The sequence below is a fragment of the Musa acuminata genome, chromosome BXJ1-4 (genome assembly GCF_036884655.1).
Source record: "Musa acuminata AAA Group cultivar baxijiao chromosome BXJ1-4, Cavendish_Baxijiao_AAA, whole genome shotgun sequence".
NCBI lineage: Eukaryota > Viridiplantae > Streptophyta > Magnoliopsida > Zingiberales > Musaceae > Musa > Musa acuminata.
This window is the reverse complement of record NC_088330.1, coordinates 33,386,331-33,401,906: the sequence shown is the minus strand read 5'-3', so window position 1 is coordinate 33,401,906 and position 15,576 is coordinate 33,386,331. Positions and strand designations below refer to the sequence as shown.

Below are 15,576 nucleotides of genomic sequence, written 5' to 3'. Positions count from 1 at the left end.
TATCCTATGAAGATTATCTAACCTCAATGATGCAGGAATGTATTAGGAAATACTTCTTTTTTCTATCTCAAAGAAGAATTATGCCATTTAGTTCCCAGATCACACCTCATGATATTCAAGACAATCTAAAGAGATAGTAGATAAGCAGAAGAAGGAACAGAGTAGATCAGCAGAAGAAGGAAGCAACAGAGAGCAGAGATGTTCATGTCTTCATTCTCATCTCCTCTTCTACATGTACATGTCAGTCACTTTAATCCTTCTGCTGCCGACCTTGCACTGCAACCTCAATTATGTCTATCTTTCAGGGTAGGGTGGGACAGTTTCTTTAGTTTGATGCAGTTCTTGGTGTTCACTTGAATCCCAGAGAATTTTTGTTGTGTTGGTGCTGCTTAAGGACTAGTCAAAGAAATCTTTGATGGATGACATATAAGCTAGAAAATGAGACCACATGAGTGTGACCCATATGAACAATCTTTTGGTGCTTTTTGAAGGCTACTGTCAGCTTCTGGGACCAAGAAGCAGCTTGGTCCCAGCTATCTTTTCACTTATTCTTTTCTTCTTGAAATGGGTTTTCTTGCATGTTTCTCAGCTGACAATGTTGATTTAACAACTCAACTGCCGCTGATTCATGAATGATTCTTCAGGACTTCAATGCTTTAGTTTCTATCATTTGAATTTGAAGCAAGCAGTTCTCTGCATCTTGATGTGTTTTTCAATAAAAAGATTATGTAGTTTGGAGACTTGACTTTTTGTGTCTTCCAGCCTAACTTATGCCAAATGGTGAAAGCAGTCATTGTATGGAGGCCTTTGTAAAAGAAAAAGATGATGAAAAGAATCCAAGTACTGAGAGTGGAAAGGAGAAGTGAATCAAAGAGGAACTGAACATGAATGGGGTAGGAAAAAGATGAGCATGGCTGTCTCTTTCAGAATACCACATGGATTCCATGGGTTGAAGATGAAGGTCGATGAGAGAGCATGGGGTTGGGCCAAGTGCTCTCCAGAGAGATAGTAAAATCCTAATGGGTTTTCCTTTTTGTTGTTTGACATGATCCAGCCATTGTTGTAAAGGAGGGATGCATTATAATTCATGAACTGAGACTTTGTGGATTTGTGACAAAATTCATCAAGAAAAAGGAGTGGGATGCTATACCAAGGTGAGCAGACTTGGTAACAATGTTCCTAGACATTTGTTGTCACTCCCTTCTTCTTTCCCTTCAACTCTTCCATGTCAGATTGAGATTTGCAGACCAGTTGAAGTTTCTTTGTGATCTTAGCAAAGTAGAAACTTGTGGTGGAATATTTGTGCAGAGCTGAAACCTCCTATGGTTCCATTTGATGTTGAGGTTCATATCAGCATAATGACTGATTGTCTACAGATCACTGGGACTTCTCATATGACTCTTCTCCAGCTCAGTAAGCATCCTCAAATCTATTTATTCTTGCATATAGTAAATGACCTTGTTGAATGTGGAGGTGAAGGTTTCTGGCAAGAAACATTTTGAACAACTGAAACTTAGATCAAGTTTTCTTGATGACCAATCCTTTGACTGAATTTTTTTTTTTATGACCAATGACCAACTCCTTGACTTGATCTCACATGGATCAAAAAACAACTCAGAAGAAAGAGTACATGTACTGAAGTGTTGCTCATATTCTGCATGTGGCACACTCTGCAGAGCCTCTCCAATCATCCCCAGTTAGAATCCTCCTCACATGGAAGCACCGATAGAAGCTTCATACAAAGATATATTTCATGGTTGGATCCGCAGGAGGGCATCCAACCCCTTAAGAACTCCATGATTGATTCTCAGCTCCAACTCAAGATCGATCAAGCCTAAAATCCAATTCATCTACTGTTCGAGCAATAAAGATCGACGTTGGAACTAGCAACTGGTAGCCAAAAGAAATGGATAGAATGGAATAGAAGTATTCTTGGACTTTGTTCCAAGCCTAAGAGCCTTTATACTATTAGAGCTCATCTTGGAGTCAGTTCAAAACCTAGAAGACACTCCACTGTCTTTTTTGCCCAACACCATCAGTGTGCTTGAATAGCCGTGTAAAGAAATCGCTCTAGTCAACGAGAATTAGGAAGCACTACTCAGTAATAAGAGGAGGGGGAGGGGGGGGGATGTGGTGGTGTAGAAAAGGCTGAGACCGTGAAAGCATGCTTGCCGGCCATTACTGTGGCTGCTTTGTCTTCTTTGTTTCCATTCTCTCTCCAAATCGTCATCTTTCTTCTTAAAATAGGTTCCTTTTCGGATCGACGGTGAGGGTCAGATGGGGCCAAAAGCAGGGCAGAGGAGTGGAGCGTGAATTTCCAGAGTGGAAATGGACTGAATCGAGGTAGATTCCATGCATCAGTAGGTCGAAGAAGGCGAAAGAAGAGAAAAAAGTTGGCGCCTTTGCACTCTTCCTTTCGAGGGAAGAGCTGGAAAGCCTGCTCCTTTACAGGTTTCGCATACGGAAAGCTTTCAAGATTTCGTGATTTCATGTGATTTTTCCTCGGTGGCGGGTCTCTTTCTTGAAGGAATTTGGGTCAGTTTGTAAGATTCCAGCTGTATTTTCTTCGGCTGAACGGAGGATTATCGTGTTGTTTGAAATGGTGGGTTTCTTCTGCAGAAGAGTTTTTTGTCGCCGCGACTGAGTTTGCGGTCTCGAGTGTTCGAGCTCTGGGCCGGGAAAATTTGTTATGGCTTCGTCCTGAGATTAAATGTAGATATTGATGTGATAGTTTGAAAAGTAGGTATCTTTCACGAGAATTTGGTAAAAGCTGAGGTGGGCTCGAAGTGACTTGTCCCAGTTTGTTGGACCGCTCTAGGGTTTTAGTTTGGCTGCGAGAAATATCGCCAACACGAATTAGGCTTTTCCAAAGTTAGGCGAGAGAATTTTGGGTTGAGCTGTCTTAAATCCGGAGGGGGAGCAGATGGCAGTGGTGGCGTCTTCGTCTTCGTATCTGCTCGAAGAATTGGCTTGTCTTGAGCTTTCTTGAGGTAAGAAAGTCCGGTTGATCATACCTAACACAAGATCTGGTTTGATCAAAAACTCTCTTCGACGAGATCTGTTGAGGCAAGAAAGTCCAGTTCATCATACCGGAAGCATGTACTGGTGTGATTTGTTCATCGGTGAAGCATTGCATCGGTTTGCCACTTCCAAGGCTTCAAAACCATGGAGGAAGGCCCAATTTTATGAAATTTATTTGGATTCTTTTTCCTGTAAACTCAATTTCTAAAGGTGTTGCTTTTAACTGTTGTAGCTTCTCTTGCAATCTGAGTAACTTTTTTTTTTTCACATTTATCAGGAAATTGAGGACCCTCCGAGATTAGGCACGGAGGATGACTGAAAGGTTGTTTCCGTTCTTGGTGCGATGAGGCTTTACTGATCTCAACAGTAGCTCTTCTAGTAAGTGATTCTGATGGTTAAGATGTCAGATATTCCAGAATTTAGCAGAGCTCTTGCTTTGATTCTTCTCAAGTTTTTGGCATTATTGGCCTTTGTATTCGTACATAACTCTGAAGGGGTAAACATAGAAGGACAATACCTATTGGAACTTAAGAATATGATGAAGAATGCTGTACACCACCTTTATGATTGGAACACAAATGATCTTACGCCTTGTGGATGGAAGGGTGTGAATTGCACTTCTGACTACAATCCAGTAGTTCTAGGTCTCAATCTCAACTCCATGAATCTATCTGGAACCATCTCTCCTAGCATTGGTGGATTAGTTCACCTAACTCATCTCGACCTTTCCTTCAATGAATTCTCGGGAACAATCCCTAGGGAGATCAGAAATTGTTCAAGGTTGGAAATTTTGTATCTGAATAACAACAAGTTTGAAGGTGAAATCCCTCATGAATTAGGTGCCCTTTCATCTTTGTCAAAATGTAATTTGTGCAACAACAAACTATCTGGTTCTCTTCCTGAGTCGATCGGAGAACTTTCATCGCTTGTCGAACTTCTGGCCTACACTAACAACCTTACAGGTCCATTGCCTAGGTCTGTAGGCAGGCTGAAGAATCTAACCACATTTCGAGTGGGACAGAATCTGATATCTGGAAGCATTCCAGAGGCGATAAGCGACTGTAGTAACTTGAAGCTTCTTGGCCTTGCACAGAACCAGCTTGGAGGTGAGATTCCTAAATCGCTCGGGAAGTTGAATAAATTGACTGAACTGATTCTTTGGGACAACCAACTTTCTGGGATTATTCCCAAGCAGCTGGGAAACTGCAGTAGCCTCGTGACACTCGCACTTTACCAGAATTATCTAGTAGGTGATGTACCTGTAGAGATTGGAAATCTGAACAACTTGGAGAAGTTGTATTTGTACAGGAATTCATTGAATGGAACGATCCCAAAAACCATTGGGAATCTTACTGCAGCAATAGAGATCGATTTTTCAGAAAATCTGTTGACTGGAGAAGTACCACCAGAATTCAGTAATATGAAGGGTTTGCAGTTGCTTTACCTGTTCCAGAATAAGCTTATGGGCAACATTCCTCCTGAACTCAGTGGATTAAAAAGGTTAAAAAAGCTTGACCTCTCTATCAACTCTCTCACTGGAATAATTCCTCTTGGACTGCAGTATCTGCCTGATCTGATTCAATTGCAACTCTTCAGTAACAACCTATCCGGCATCATTCCTCAGAGGTTTGGGGTGTACAGCCCACTTTGGGTGGTTGACTTTTCGGAGAACAACCTCACCGGGCAAGTACCGAGCAATCTTTGTAGACACTCGAACCTTATGTTGTTGAACTTTTGGTCAAACAAGTTGACTGGCAACATTCCTGATGGAGTTACCAATTGTAAATCGTTGGTTCAGCTTCATCTAGGTAAGAACAGTCTCACAGGAAGCTTTCCCTCTAGTTTGTGCAAGCTGGTTAATCTCACTACCATTGAGTTGGATGACAACAGATTCAGTGGTCCCATTCCAGCAGACATAGGGGAATGCATATCTTTACAGAGGCTTAATCTTCATAACAACTTCTTCACCCATGAGTTGCCAGGGGAGATTGGTAATCTGTCACAGTTGGTTGTCTTTAACATCTCATCCAATAAAATTAGAGGAAACATACCTCCAGAGGTTTTCAACTGTAAGATGCTTCAGCGGCTTGATCTCAGCCAGAATCAGTTTGTAGGCACATTACCTAATGAAATTGGAAACCTTCTGCAGTTGGAACGGCTTATACTTTCTGATAATATGTTATCAGGAAAAATACCTACCATTACGGGAAAGCTCTCTCGTCTGACGGAGCTTCAGATGGGTGGAAATGACTTTTTTGGTGCAATACCTAAGGAGTTGGGTGCGCTTTCAAGTCTACAAATTGCAATGAATCTTAGCTACAATAACCTTTCGGGGGACATACCACCAGAACTCGGCCATCTTGCTCTGTTGGAGTCCCTTTTCTTGAACAATAACCATCTAACCGGTGAAATTCCATCAACATTTGCCAATCTATCTAGCTTACTTGGTCTAAATGTCTCATATAATAATCTTACAGGACCTATACCTTCTATTCCACTGTTTCAAAATATGGCCCTAAGTAGCTTTATAGGAAATAAGGGTCTTTGTGGTAAACCTCTTGGTAATTGTGGTTCATCACCATCATCTGCATCTCTGTCGGCCAGAACAAATACCTCCTTGGGTAGGATTATTGCGATAATTGCTGCTGTTGTTGGAGGAATTTCTCTTGTTCTTATTGCTTTAATTGTTTATATCATGAGAAAACCTCTTGAAACAGTTGCTTCTTTCCATGACAAGCAAATGTGTACTACAACTTCAGGCACATATATTTCTTTAAGGGAAAATTTTACCTTTCAAGATATAGTTGCCGCCACAAATAATTTTGATGAGAGTTTCATAATTGGAAGTGGTGCTTGTGGAATAGTGTACAGAGCAGTTGTGCAGTCTGGGCAGACAGTTGCTGTAAAGAAGCTAGCATCTAATCGGGAAGGTAACAATATGGAGAACAGTTTCAGGGCAGAGATTTTGACACTTGGAAAGATCAGGCACAAAAACATTGTAAAGCTCTATGGTTTCTTCTATCACCAGGGTTCCAATCTTCTTCTATACGAGTATATGCCAAGAGGCAGCCTGGGTGAGTTGCTTCATGGGCAATCTCCTCCTCTTGACTGGAGCACCCGTTATATGATTGCCCTTGGTGCTGCTGAGGGGCTTTCATACTTGCACCATGATTGCAAACTCCGCATCATTCACAGAGATATCAAGTCGAACAACATTCTACTTGATGAAAATTTTGAAGCTCATGTTGGAGACTTTGGATTGGCAAAGGTGATTGACATGCCACAATCAAAATCCATGTCTGCAGTTGCTGGATCATATGGATATATAGCACCTGGTAAGTCATCTTAAATGACATTAATTTATACCTTTTTCTTTCTACTTCAACTGTTTCCTATGGTTAACCATCCCATCTACTATTTTAAAGTAAAAGCTACTGCACTGGCTCTACCAACTTTGACTGCTACCTTATTCTGTTCTCTTTCTGATTATTCTACCCAAGCAGCAACATGATTCTCAGACGGAACACTGACATCACAACTGTTTAATTATTAGAGCAATCTTGAAACTCTAGCCTGCTCATTTCTCCTGCATCACCAGGAGCTAAGATGCCTTAGGAGGGTTTTATGCTATGAGCGAAACATAACAATGTTGTGTAATTACTGTATTCTGAATGTACCATTTTTCCTGTGTAATTTCTGACCAACTAGCAGGCAATTTGGAACTTATCTACTCTGTTATTTCTTTTAACATAATTCCAAATTTTCTCCTAAACTAATTCAGCACACTAGATAGAATAACTTGAAATTCTTGCTTGGACAGGAGTTTCTTTACCCCCCAAAGGTTGAACAGATGTTTAAGTTCCTTTTGGATTTGGTCACCACAAAGTTAAATTGTGTGCTTATTGTACTAATCCCTGAGAGACTTGCGCTAAGTAGTCCTTTTCGTAATAACAGTTTCTATACAGCCATTGTAGTCCTAATGACTATGTCCCCATTGAAATGGCCTCTTGTGCTTTGCCTTTTTGCTTTCACAAATGTCCTGCAACGGAGCTTGACATTTCTAGCTCACTATCATAGCATTAGAAAAAATATTTTGGATTTCCGTGTTTTTGATGATGCATGCTGATTTTTACCTGCGAGCCGATGCTAGCAACTATATTGTAATTTGTACATAATTTATCAACTTGCATTGCACTGGTACCACATATCTGTTGTAGAGTATATGCATCTCCGAGTTCATGTTTTCAACCTTTATAATAAACATGTTTAATTATGCCTTTTTGTCAGAATATGCATATACCATGAAGGTTACGGAAAAATGTGACGTCTATAGCTATGGAGTTGTCCTCCTGGAATTGCTGACTGGAAGAACACCTGTACAACCCTTAGACCAAGGTGGTGACCTTGTTACATGGGTAAGGACATATATTAGAGACAATTCTTTAAATGTTGGAATACTTGATAGTAAACTGAATCTGGAAGATAGGGTCGTTGTCGATCACATGATCATGGTTCTGAAAATTGCTTTGCGATGTACAAATATGTCCCCATTGGATAGACCAACTATGCGGGAAGTTGTATTGATGTTGATCGAGTCTAAAGAGAGGGCTGGGAGCTTTTCCTCCTCACCAGTTCCTAATCTCTCTTCATAGGGAAATAAATCATAGTGTATTCATGTTCCGAATTCATTAAATTTATATATTCTTTTCTTATTTTTCCTTGTATTATGTGATCATTTTCTTTTTCCTCTTTTCTTTCTAGCGTGTGCTTGTCCCTTACTGGTTATATTTCTTAGAAAAATAATATTATTTCTTAATGGGGTATTAGATTTCCTGAAAATCAATATGGGTATCATTCTAGGATCGTGTGAACGCAGAAATGTCACTGAAACCGAAAACCTCTCGGCATGATTATGAAAGTTCTCTATGTGATTGATAGTTCGATATTGTCACTTCATCACGGTAATGACTTGAAATGGAGTAATTGAATTTTCTAATGTTGTTCCTCGATTGATGTTGGGTTCTCTTGGTATTCTTAGGTACACTATATTCAAGTTATATTCGAGCCTGTTTGTTTTCTGGAAATTTGCTGCAGGCATGTTATCCTTTTTGTTTCACTTTGCTGCTAAATCTAGGCTCTATGATATACGATTGTAACTTGTTAGAATAATAGGATACATGGTACTTTGATAGTATGTCATGATTTCTGTGTTCTATTTGGAATTGGATTTGAAGCAATGTGCTCGTAATTATCTCTGATTAGAGTTACTTTCTGGGTTAAACATTCTTTGTGTTGATATTGTTATTGTTATTACTATCATCATTCTTTTGTCATTCATGTCACAAGTCGACCATCATATAAACTGAGATTCTGCAGGTTTATTTGTCGTGTTTGAAGAACTAAAAAGATGTGTTCCTATGATATTACCGCTCATGTTCTTAGTTATTTTCTAATCTCGTATTGAGGTGAGTTTTATTCATGTTGGGATTGTTAAGTATTGGATAAATATTTTTTGCGTTCTTGGATCCACTACCATTGGATCAAATGATAAAGAATCTAATTATTGAAAGATTTCTTTGTGAAAGAAAGAAGGTTTTAGATTTAAGGTTTGGTTATTGAATAAATACTTGTATCTTTAGGTCTTATGCTTGTAATTTGATCAATATGATTCATTGTTGATATATGTCGTATAGATTACCTCATGTAGTTAGAATATTTTATATCTCAAAATTTATATTAAAATTCATATAGTTATGAAGGTAAAACATTTAACCTCATTTATCCTAACGTGATCAGCTTTATCAACAGAAGATATAGTATGTGATCAGCTTTATCAATAGAAGATATAGTATGTGATAACACGTGCATGAATGACACGAAAATAATAGGTAAAAAAGATAATTTTAATGGTGGTGTTGTGAGTGATTGTTGTGGTGGTGGTCGGCGATAACAACACGATGATCGATCTTGTCAATATCGATATGAACATTAATGATGAGGAGGAAGAGGAGGCAAAGCAATAAGGCATCCATGCTGGCATCGCGCTCAAATCCTCAAACGATCGCTTCGTCCAGTGGCATTGTAGATTCGAGAAAGGGGTGGTGGGTGACGAGGAGGAGGGAGAGGTTGTGAGTGAGCTCAACAAAGAGGCATGTCTGCTTCGAGCTCTTGAACTTTAGTCGACACGTGAATGATGCGTACACCCCTGCCATAGCGATGTGGTCATTGACCTGCTTCTGGATCAACTCCGCTCGTGACCGAAGGAGATCCGATCGGACGATGAGGAGTGATCGCCACACAAAATGGAGGCCCAAGAGTATAGATTTAACGACGGGAAAGACAATAAACCCTCATCCTCCTTTCTACTCGTCATATTCATCATCGTCATCTTTCTGATACTCTCTCCTACCACGATGCTGGAGGTGAGCGAGAAGGATTTAAGCTTAGTGCTGACACATATGCCTCACCTATCTCCTCTTTCTCCTTCGGCATCGACGCAGATATAGATTGGGCATCGGAGGAAGAGGAGGAGGTAGAGTGATGTAGCGTCGACGTAGATGCCTCACCTCCCTTATCTTTCTCCTTCAACGTCGACGTAGATGCTTCATCACTTTGTCTTCTCTTTCTCTTCGTTGTCGATGTTCGGATCGGCATCAACAAGCCGACCATAATGTCGTTCTTGTCGACTACCATCATAATAGTCACCCACGACACCATCGTTCGTCACTATCGTTAAAATTATATTTTTATCTATCATTTTCATACCATTGATGAACATGTTGTATTTTTCATCGATAAAGTCGATGACATTATGATAAATGAAGTTAAATATTTCACTTTTATAACTATAAAAATTTTGATATAAATTTTTTAAATCAGATTATCAAATTTTAAGTCAAAGAATCGATATGTCAATGAGCTCTAACCGAAAAAACAATACTTGTTCCTGCGTGGGAGATGATGGAAAGGGGCAAGTCATTCCAAGGAATCTTCTTTGCTTGCAGCAGTAGCAAATCCTCCATTAGAGCAACTTGTATAACCCAGACAAATGTTCTTCTTCCTTGTACACTTCATCGCTTGAGACTCGCCATGACCGCCGGGGGCACCGCCGGTCATGTCTCTTCAGGTGGCACGAATGCAGGAGCTTCGATGTCGGTTCGGCAACGGCGGCCGCGTCATCGCTGCTGTGTCAGTATCTACCTCAACAACAACACACAGGGGGTGGCGAACTCGGTGCTGTTTCGGAGCAGGGTGGCCATGGGAGACGCCGGCGCGAGGTTATCCTTCAGGCGCCGGGAAGATGATGACAGGCTGCTGAGGGAGATAAGGAAGCTGGTGATGCTGCAGAGACTGCTGCTGCTTTTGATACTGTCATTATGTTTCCTTCTTTTCACCTTCGGCTTCGTTTCACCGGCATTCAGACAGGTAGAATTTGCTCTCCGATCTCACGCCGGTGAGCGTGACATCGGTCGATAAGTCCCTCCAAAATGAATTCCACTTTCAGTTTAGGCCTGTGAGTGAGAGATGATATGAATGGAATCATAGTCAATTGCCTAAACGTTTTGGATTAATGCTTAAGACATAATACATTAATTATCTTATTAGTGTTTTGTAAATTTATATCGAGATTTTTATAGTTTTAAAAATGAAATAAATAATTTTTTTTTATTTTTAATAAATTTATTATAAAAAATAATTTTAATATTCTCTTATTGAAAATAAAAAAAAATATATTAAAATTATCTTTTTACCCATCACCTATCAATCCAATACGTGATGTCATGTATTATATTTTCGATTAATACAATTGATGATGTTAAAGTAAATTGGATTATTTGTTTCGAACTAAAGAGATCTCAATATAAATTATTTAAATACAAAGATCGATTAAAATATAAAATAATAATAAGTAATTAAAGAGCATTGCAACGAGATTTGAGCCTTTAGCGCTAAAAGAAGAGAACTTGGGTTGGCAGAGTTATCATCTCTTTCTGCTGCCCAATTGGCCGAGTTAATCCAAGATAGAGTTTGGCTTGGGTTTCTGTCAAGTCTGTGTTATCTGCAGCTCAAATCTCTTTAGTATATTGTAGAGATATATCTTCTGTTTCTTTAGGGTTCTTCTCAATGGACATGGCACCGTAATATTTATACATAGTTGGTGAGCTTTCAGCTGCCACACACTTCGCCAGTGGACCTGATGAATGAAACAAACACAAAGGGATATTTAGAGACCAGAAATGACAGATTGTTGCTGCATTAATAATGTGATGGCCCCAACAGCACAACGTGCAAAAGTTTCACATCCATTCTCCCACCCTTCAAAAACACACAGCTCACATCTCTAATCTCACAATCAAAGCATGCAATTTGTTCTTTTGCAGAATTGAATTATATTATATATGTATTGGATAATCTAATCATTCATTCCTATCCAATCCACTGATTGAATTTATATTTTTTTTACAAATTTTTTTTAAAAATCATGTGAATTAATTAATATTAAAATAAAATGCTAATTAATTCTGATGTCTCAATAGAGATACTAATTTCATATATTTACTAATTATATAATTAACAATTAAATATATTAAGAAATAATTAACAAGTTGGACAACAAAAGATAAAAAGGAGAATTGCATTTTGGTAGGGCAAAAAATATATATTAAGAAAAAAGAAATAAATGAGTAAAAGGACAGCAATCCACTGACGTCCACCAAATTGGGGTGCGAAAGCGCCGCTCTACGCCAAACGGGCTGCTCTCCGCCCCAACATGCAGCAGCTAAACATCACGTCAATGTGCATGATAGCAACCATAGCCTGCAACAAAAGCAATTGCGTCCCAAATCTTTCCCCCATAAGAGAGCATTACTGGCTTCCGTAGTTTAATCCATTTCCTGCGGTTGGATTGCCCACTGCACGCTGCATCACTTCACCTGCCTCGGTTCATTTCTGCCATGGATGACGGCAGAGAAGCTGAAACCAACCTGAGAGGTGTGTCGGTGGTGGTGCTTCCTCTCCCTGCTTTTGGCCACCTCAACCAGCTCCTCCACCTCGCTCGCCTCCTCTCCGCTCGCGGCGTTGCCGTCCACTACGCCGGCTCGGCCACTCACAACCGCCAGGTACGAGACCGCGCCCGTGGATGGCGGCCGGACGCGACGATCCACTTCCATGACTTCCCGTTGCCGCCCTTCGCCTCCCCGGAGCCTGACCCTCGGGCTGCTGTCAAGTTCCCCGCCCACCTCCAGCCGGCATTCGACGCCGCCGTCCACCTCCGGCATCCTCTCGCCGCCCTCCTCCGCTCCCTCGCGGCCCCCTCTCGCCGCGTCGTCCTCATCCACGACTCTGCCATGTCCTTCGCCGCCGCTCTGGCCGCCTCCCTCCCCGGTGTCGAGGCGTTCTCCTTCCACAGCGTCTCCGCCTTCGCCGTCCTCCTCTACCTCTGGGAATCCTGCGGAAAGCAGCTCGAGGATCTGGTCGTCGGGAAATTAAACCTGGCCGTGGTAACAAACGACGGCTGCTTCACTGACGAGTTTTTGGGCTTCCTGCAGAGCCAGCACCAGATGACGGGCGCCGACTCTGGCCGCTTGCTCAACACCTGTCGCTCCATCGAGGGCCCATTCATCGACCTGCTCAAGGAAGAACCACGGTGGCGCGAGCAGAAGACCTTCGCCGTCGGCCCCCTGAACCAGACAGTCGTCGCCGACGATGGTACCAGCTGTCGCCACGAGTGCCTGGAGTGGTTGGACCAGCAGCCGCCATCGTCGGTGGTGTACGTGTCCTTCGGAACGACTTCGTCGTTGTCCGACGAGCAGGTGGTCGAGTTGGCGGCGGGACTGCAGGCCAGCGGCCAGCGGTTCATCTGGGTGCTGAGAGACGCCGACAGGGCCGACATCTACGCCGACGAAGGAATCAACGACCACGCTTCGGGCGACAAGCTGCTGCCGAACTATGACAAGGCGGTGCACAGGGCGGGGAGGGTGGTGAGAGAGTGGGCGCCGCAGCTGGAGATCCTGGCGCACCGGTCCACCGGCGGTTTCATGAGCCACTGCGGGTGGAACTCGTGCATGGAGAGCTTGAGCATGGGCGTGCCGATCTTGGCGTGGCCCATGCACTCAGATCAGCCAAGAAACACCCTGCTCGTGACTCACATCCTCGGCACCGGCGTCCTCGTGCGCGACTGGGCCAAGAGGAACGAGCTCACGCCAGCAATGGCGATAAGGGATTCTATCCTGAGGCTGATGATTAGCGAGGAAGGGAAGGATGTGCAGAGGAGAGCCAACGCTGTGGGACAAGCAGTAAGAAAAGCCATGGCTGAGGGTGGATCTTCCAAAGCTGATTTGGATGCTTTTATTGCTTACATTACCAGTTGACAGCATACTGAAATCTCAATATATGTCTATTTAGCTGCATCTATATAGACATTTCGTGTGTGTATATATATATACATATATATGTATATACATGTATATATACACACATATATAATATATGTATATACATATATATATATGTATATATATATATATTTCCAGGCGAATTGGTTCATAAATTATAACCGGTTCAACCGAGATTAGATCGGGTCGGTTTAATGCGCTTGTACTAAACTTCCATGGTATCGTATACACCATGGTTCACGTGCCATGGCGCAAGAAAGCAAAGTTCGGGTGAAGCAGCGGGGGCCGGTTCGATCGAACCGAAACGGTTTAGCCAATTGCTGCAACAAATGTGATCCAGCTCGGTTTGAGTGAGTCCAACCCAACGAAAGCGGCCCAATTAGATCTGATGGCGGTCTGTTAGTAGACCAGTTTAACGGAACGGGCATAAGTAACAGGCCCATTAAGATGTCGACAAGCGCACCCGTCGCGTGTCCCACCTCTCTGTTCCGGCTCCCACTGCGGACGCCGGTGCCGCCCGTGGTCGACGCACCTATCATCCGGCCGGGCATGGCCGCCGGCACGGCGTCTGAATCTCGCCATCTTCACAGGATCTGCGAATACAGATGGCCCGGAAACCTTCTCTATTTGTATTAATCAGTCGTATTCCTTCTTTTTTCCCTAGCGAATTTTGATGTTCTCATTTGCTTTATGACCAAGGAAATCTCAGTCCTTTTTGGATGATGACTGCACTTACAGGGCAGCGGACAGTGATTTGGCGCAAAAGAAAAGCCGGAGGTGCGTGTGCTTTATGAGGTTTGCATCTCACTGACAGCCCTTTATCCCAGGAAGGGACAATTTTGTTAAGCATGCATAAATGATTGCTTCTTACATGATGAGCACCAGTAGGTGCTCTGTCCTTGTGAATCCCATGTGTTCATGCACTTTAGCGACTGCATCAAGATGATTGCACTCTCGTATTTTTGGTTATCTTCAATGGAAGTGATGAGGATTGCTCTGTTTCAACAATGATTTTTCAATTATTTTTTGGGGTCGAATTCATGGCATTGATGGCTGCCTAAATATCCAGGTCTAGCCATCACCACATTCTTCTGAGGGAATATGAACTTATGTCCCAAAGACAATGTAATGATTGTTTAATGGGCTAGATGACAAGCAGCTAGTTACCAAGTTGGGGTACTCTGCTCAAGTGCACACCCACGAGGGCTTCACATGGATGGGTGTTGACATTAAAATTGACACCTTTCAGTATAATCCTTTTCCTGTTCTATGAAGCTGGAACCAGTGAACAATTCACCTGATCTTACATGGACCACATTCCAATTGTTCCAAATCTTGATGCTGGTTAACCTTTGGCCTCCCTTCATGGAGAGATCATTGACTCTATTTGCTCCCCAATGAAAGGAAGCTTTGTCCAAAATCGTTCATCCCAGTTTCACTTTTCTTCTCAATCTTCCTATGCTTTGGGGGTGGTGGTGTGTGTGTAATAAATACCTGAAGCAGAGAACTTACATGCATTTCGTTTGTAGTCGATTGGTGTGTCCTCTGTTGTCGTCACCACTGTAAATATCCACCTCATATTCTCTCACACTGTGGTCGGCCTTCAAAGAATTGTTCTCGTTCACGTGTGTCGTCTGCCGCGTGGCGCTGGGACCCTGTCATGCTCTGATGTGGAGCCTCTGAGGGAGTGTCCCTGTCAGTCTCTCCATCTCCTCACTGATTGAAACATGGATACTGTTTAGTCCTATGTCAACATGCCAAGACCCATGATAGTGTGGGCCTTTGAGGTCATTTTCATCCTGCTAGGATGATGGCCACTGAAAGGTGACACAAGAGAGGTCAGTTTCAGGGGTGGGATCCCCTAACTTCCGTAGGTTCTTCTTTGCATCAATTTTACTCCAATAAGTGAGACATCCCTTCTTCCAGCCATTGTTCTCCAAGGGCTGAAAGCTCAAAAGTTGTAGTTTTACTGTGCCATGCTATCCTACTTCGTTGAACATGATGGCTTTATATGATATTCTTGTGCTTCTGTTGTATGAGTTGTTTCTCCGCGGCAATTGACTAAGTAGGAAGTTAAGATATGAGTAGCATGCTTGTTATCTGGTTGCTATATGGCTTTGTAGATACTTGGTATTACTTAGTCAGAACCTTGTATTCCATG

The 15,576-nt window shown here is 42.2% G+C and overlaps 2 protein-coding genes across 2 annotated transcripts; both read left to right on the top strand.

The window, feature by feature from the left end:
- Positions 1-2,126: 2,126 nt before the first annotated feature.
- LOC135586391 (probable leucine-rich repeat receptor-like protein kinase At5g63930) lies at positions 2,127-7,739 on the top strand. Its single transcript, XM_065175690.1, has 3 exons — positions 2,127-2,990; positions 3,299-6,356; positions 7,309-7,739. The coding sequence occupies exons 2-3, from the start codon at positions 3,413-3,415 to the stop codon at positions 7,671-7,673; spliced, it is 3,309 nt and encodes a 1,102-aa protein (XP_065031762.1). The 5' UTR covers positions 2,127-2,990; positions 3,299-3,412; the 3' UTR covers positions 7,674-7,739.
- A 4,154-nt stretch (positions 7,740-11,893) lies between these two features.
- On the top strand, positions 11,894-13,430 carry LOC135672532 (cis-zeatin O-glucosyltransferase 2-like). The gene is made up of 2 exons (XM_065181024.1): positions 11,894-12,494; positions 12,570-13,430. The coding sequence occupies exons 1-2, from the start codon at positions 11,976-11,978 to the stop codon at positions 13,389-13,391; spliced, it is 1,341 nt and encodes a 446-aa protein (XP_065037096.1). The 5' UTR covers positions 11,894-11,975; the 3' UTR covers positions 13,392-13,430.
- The last annotated feature ends 2,146 nt before the right edge of the window (positions 13,431-15,576 follow it).

Coding starts and splice junctions, on each gene's coding strand:
- LOC135672532 (XM_065181024.1), top strand. CDS start 11,976: ATGGATGACGGCAGAGAAGCTGAAACCAACCTGAGAGGTGTGTCGGTG. Junction 12,495..12,569: donor GAAAGCAGCTCGAGGATCTG/GTCGTCGGGAAA, acceptor GGCTTCCTGCAG/AGCCAGCACCAGATGACGGG.
- LOC135586391 (XM_065175690.1), top strand. CDS start 3,413: ATGGTTAAGATGTCAGATATTCCAGAATTTAGCAGAGCTCTTGCTTTG. Junction 6,357..7,308: donor ATATGGATATATAGCACCTG/GTAAGTCATCTT, acceptor CCTTTTTGTCAG/AATATGCATATACCATGAAG.